General features: G+C 44.0%; 1 protein-coding gene across 1 annotated transcript; it reads right to left on the bottom strand.

Moving 5' to 3' along the window:
• Positions 1 to 941: 941 nt before the first annotated feature.
• Positions 942 to 2,138, bottom strand: LOC129962971 (uncharacterized). The gene has a single exon (XM_056076973.1). It carries the CDS (start codon positions 2,136 to 2,138, stop codon positions 942 to 944), a length of 1,197 nt encoding a protein of 398 aa, XP_055932948.1.
• Between the last annotated feature and the right edge of the window lie 409 nt (positions 2,139 to 2,547).

The following is a 2,547-nucleotide window of genomic DNA, read 5'->3' as shown; positions in this document are numbered from 1 at the left end:
ATTCTCTGTTGTGGGATATCTGCGGAAAATATTCCACCGCTTTTTTTGTTCTCGGTGACTGTCGCGGCAAGCCTCATTCCACCACGGTCTCGGGAATTTCCTCAAACGTGGGGAGCTTTTGGGGATGGTATTGTTCGCAGCGTCAATTAAACAGTCAACTACATTTTGTACGGCCTCTGTAATATTAGTTGTTCTGACCATATTCTCCGAAATTACTGCCTGTTGCATGAAAGCATTCCAATCAGCCCGCTGGAATAGGAAACGCGGGGGACAAGAAGTCGCGCCGCCTCTATCAGCATAGGAAACCATTAAGGGGAAGTGATCACTATCATAGAGATCAGTCCCAACTGCAAAACTGAGTAACGGAAAGAGATCGGGAGAGCAAATAGCCAGATCCAGACTGTGAAATGTACGTGTGGGCTCATGGAAATAGGTTTTCTCGTCATTATTAAGCAGACAGAGACAGTTATCAGAGATAAACTGTTCAATCTGTCGCCCACGAGAATTTGTATTTTTCGAGCCCCATAAAGTACTATGAGCATTAAAATCACCAAGTAGTACGAAAGGTTTGGGTAGTTGGTCCAATAAATTATTAAGTTCATGTTGGTTAATGATAGCATGTGGAGGCAAGTAAATGATGCAAAGTGTGATAAGGGTCTGTATGTGGACTTGAACAGCCACAGCTTGTAAAGAAGTTTGCAAATTTAAATGAGAGCTCGGGTAAAGATTTGAGGTTAAGATGCAAACACCACCGGAAGGATTATTTCCAGTATTAGCATCTTTACGAGCACAGTTATAACCACGAATTTTCATGGGGATATCATGTTTCAGGAAAGTTTCCTGAAAAGCAAAACAAGCGGGATGGAACTGGTTAATAATTTGCTTAATACCAACAAATTTGGACCGAAGGCCACGACAGTTCCAAGAAATGAAAGTACCCATTAAGTCACAGAAGTATTGAGAATGTTGGTGCGAGTCTTATTAAGAGTTGGCGAAGTATCGCAACTCATTTGTAACTCATCCTCCTCGTCAGACGGATGAAGGGAAATGGAATCGGTACTTTTAGGTTTGCCAAAAATGGACGTTAAGTCCTTATGAACATTACCTTGTGTCGCAATTCCCAAAGCGACAGAATTTTGTGATGTCGATTTTTTCAACTTTGACCTGATGTCTTTTGGTGAGATTCCACGTTTCGAAAGCTTAAGTTTAAGTGATTTCTGAGAGTTAAAATTAATTTTAGGTCTAGGCGATTTGCTAGTTACAGGAGTCGTGTTTGTTTCATTTTCAATTTCGGAATCGGATGACTTTTCAGTATTTTTCGGTTGGGGAGCATATTTTGCACAATTTGTGCAGGAACAATTAACACAGAAGGTTGTTTTAACCATGGAAGCATAGCTCAATCCAGGTTTTGGTGTCCGATTTAAAACTTTTTTCCGAGCTTCAGGATAGCTGATGTCTTCTTTAAATTTAATAGAGGTAATTTCTTTTTCTACTTTCCATCGTTCACAGGACCGAGAGAAAGATGCATGATTCTCACCGCAATTTACACATTTTTCTACAGCGTTACATTGCTGGCTGTCGTGGCCTTTTTCAGCACAGCGGGCACATGTTAATGTCCCGCGGCAGTTAGCCCTGGAGTAGCCAAAACGCTGGCATTGAAAACATCTTAGCGAATTAGGGATGTACTGGCGGACAGGCAATTTTATATATCCTGCATAAAGGAATTCAGGTATTTTTGGTCTATGAAAGGTCATTACGTAATGTTTGGTGGGTAGGAGTTGTCCATCCCGCCTAATGGTGATCTGGCGTACATGAGTTACTCCTTGGGGTTTCAGTTCCTCGGAGATCTCCTCTAAAGGAACGTTAAATAATTCCCCACACGTTATTACTCCTTTGGAGAAATTTAGGGATGCGTGAGAGCTGACAGTAACAGGAAAGGTGGCTAAGGCTTTAAGTTTCATAATTTGCAGTGCTTGCTTTTTGGAATTTACCTGTACCAGCAAGTCACCAGAACGCATCTTCCGGATAGAAGATACCTCACCAATGGTTGCTGTAATGGCTTTCTGTACGAGGAATGGTGAAATAGAATTAAACGAATCATTCTTTTCAGGGCTCGGGAATCCACCGGCTCTGGCCATTCCCAGCCTCGGCGCTTACCTTGGTGCTAGCCGGAACCTATACGCTCGGAGTTACCCCCGGGGACAGTGACCACCCTTAACGCCATGCCCAAGGAGTAACCCCTTCGCTTGATCCCTAGCAGACTAGCCACTCAGGTGACTAGGTACCAGCCGATTGATACACCGGGGACCACAGTGCACCACCCTTCTTTCAAATGGGTTGCCACGCACGGCCAACACGTGGGGTTTTGGCTGTCCATGAGAAGCAAGAAGCAAACAGAGCGGCGACAGCTTCTCATGGAGAGCTCCCTCGCTTGCCGTCGAGGGAAAGAAAAAAAAAGGCGACAGCAGAAGGCGCAGAGGAGAGTAAACCTAAAGGGAGTAAAGATCCCTGTGTACCTCGGGATTGGGACACCCGTACTCATCTATA

Source organism: Argiope bruennichi, chromosome 3, assembly GCF_947563725.1.
Source record: "Argiope bruennichi chromosome 3, qqArgBrue1.1, whole genome shotgun sequence".
Lineage (NCBI taxonomy): Eukaryota > Metazoa > Arthropoda > Arachnida > Araneae > Araneidae > Argiope > Argiope bruennichi.
This window is presented reverse-complemented; position numbering and strand designations above follow the sequence as displayed.